At 69.9% G+C, this 1,463-nt stretch overlaps 1 protein-coding gene across 1 annotated transcript; it reads right to left on the bottom strand.

Moving 5' to 3' along the window:
- On the bottom strand, window positions 1-1,208 carry EMIHUDRAFT_460836 (hypothetical protein). Its single transcript, XM_005764374.1, has 5 exons — window positions 840-1,208; window positions 729-767; window positions 592-664; window positions 305-444; window positions 1-206 (listed from the first exon to the last, which is right to left on the bottom strand). Exons 1-2 carry the CDS (start codon window positions 1,153-1,155, stop codon window positions 751-753), a joined length of 333 nt encoding a protein of 110 aa, XP_005764431.1. The 5' UTR covers window positions 1,156-1,208; the 3' UTR covers window positions 1-206; window positions 305-444; window positions 592-664; window positions 729-750.
- Window positions 1,209-1,463: the final 255 nt, after the last annotated feature.

The raw sequence follows: 1,463 nt of genomic DNA, 5'->3' as shown, positions 1-1,463 counted from the left end.
ACACGTACACGTAAACGCAATCAGTCAGGGCGCGCCTTCGCTCTCGATGCTCAGCCTCGAGCCGGCTCGACAGCCTCTAAGCCATCGGCGCCTCGAAGCCGTGCTTGACAAACTTGCCCGCGTGGCCAGGCTTCATCCCCACGCCCTCCGCCACCGCCGCCCGCTCCGCCGCGTTCATCTGGAGCAGGTAGCGGAGATCGTCGTACCTGCGTCTCGGGGTGATCTCGGGTGATCTCGGGTGATCTCTGGTGATCTCGGGGTGATCTCGGGTGATCTCGGGCAAGTCTAGCGCCGCAAGTTGCACCCCTGCTCGTCGAACGCCGCCGCGTAGCGCTCCAGCCCGACGCCCTCGAGCGCCCGCTCGACGGCCGGCATGCCGAGGGGCGGGCGCGCCGCTCGTGGTGGAGCGGCCGGGGTCGGGGACGAGGCAGGCGGTGGCCACGCCTAGAGACGGGCTCCGAGAAGCGGTCGGGGAAGAGGCGCCAGAGAGGCGCACTTGCAGGCTCGACCCGCCGCCGGCGGCTCGTGTGAAGGGAAGCGCATCTCCGCGCCGGATCTCGGCGAATCTCGACTAATCTCGGCGAATCTCGCCTGTAGCTCGTGGAAGAGATCCTCCAGCGGCACCGCCTCCTCCTCCTCGCCGTCCTCGTACGCCACGCCAAAGGTGCCTGTTCACAGCTGCAGGTGTGAACAGCGTCTCTTCACAGCTCGTACGCCACACGCCAAAGGTGCCGTCGTTGTTGACGGACGTCACCTCGCCGCGGTACCTGCAAGAAAAGGGGAGGGGAAGGTCAGGGAGGGGCGGGCTCCCCCCTCTCGGCCCTCGGCGGCAGCGGCGCCAGCGAGACACGTCCGAGAAGTAGACCACGACCGCAGCGCCCTCGACGGCGTCGGCAGCGGTGAGCGGCCCGCCCGGCCGAGCCTCCGCCTCCGCCACCAGAGCCTCCTCCTCCTCCTCCTCTTCCTCGTCCTCCTCCTCCTCCTCCTCCTCCTCCTCCTCCCCCTCGCCCTCCTCCTCGCCCGCCTCCGGCTCCGCCTGCCCCACCGCCCGCGCGTAGGCCACCGCCGCCTCCACCGCCGTGTCGAAGACGCCCAGGTAGATGGTCCTGCTCCCCTCGGTGCGGAATGCTCGGTAGCGGCCGCGCTGGCGCTCATAGCACACGCCCTTGTAGCCGGTAGCGCTCTTGTCGGACAAGTGCAGCTTCAGCCCCTCCGCCTCCGCCACCGGAGCCTCCTCTTCCTCACCGACGTCCTCCTCCTCCTCCTCCTCCTCCTCGCCCTCCTCCTCCTCCTCCTCCTCCTCCTCCTCCTCCTCCTCCTCCTCCTCCTCCTCCTCCTCCTCCTCCTCCTCCTCCTCCTCGCCCTCCTCCGGCTCCGCCTGCCCCACCGCCCGCGCGTAGGCCACCGCCGCCTCCACCGCCGTGTCGAAGGTGCCGAGGCAGACCGTCCGCCCGCCCACCTTG

This window comes from Emiliania huxleyi, assembly GCF_000372725.1.
Source record: "Emiliania huxleyi CCMP1516 unplaced genomic scaffold EMIHUscaffold_5939, whole genome shotgun sequence".
Classification (NCBI taxonomy): domain Eukaryota; phylum Haptophyta; order Isochrysidales; family Noelaerhabdaceae; genus Emiliania; species Emiliania huxleyi.
Note: the sequence above shows the minus strand (reverse complement) of the source record. Positions and strands in the feature narration are given on the sequence as shown.

What these genes read in the sequence shown, in the direction of transcription:
- EMIHUDRAFT_460836 (XM_005764374.1), bottom strand. Translation starts at nt 1,155, where the DNA reads ATGAGCGCCAGCGCGGCCGCTACCGAGCATTCCGCACCGAGGGGAGCA.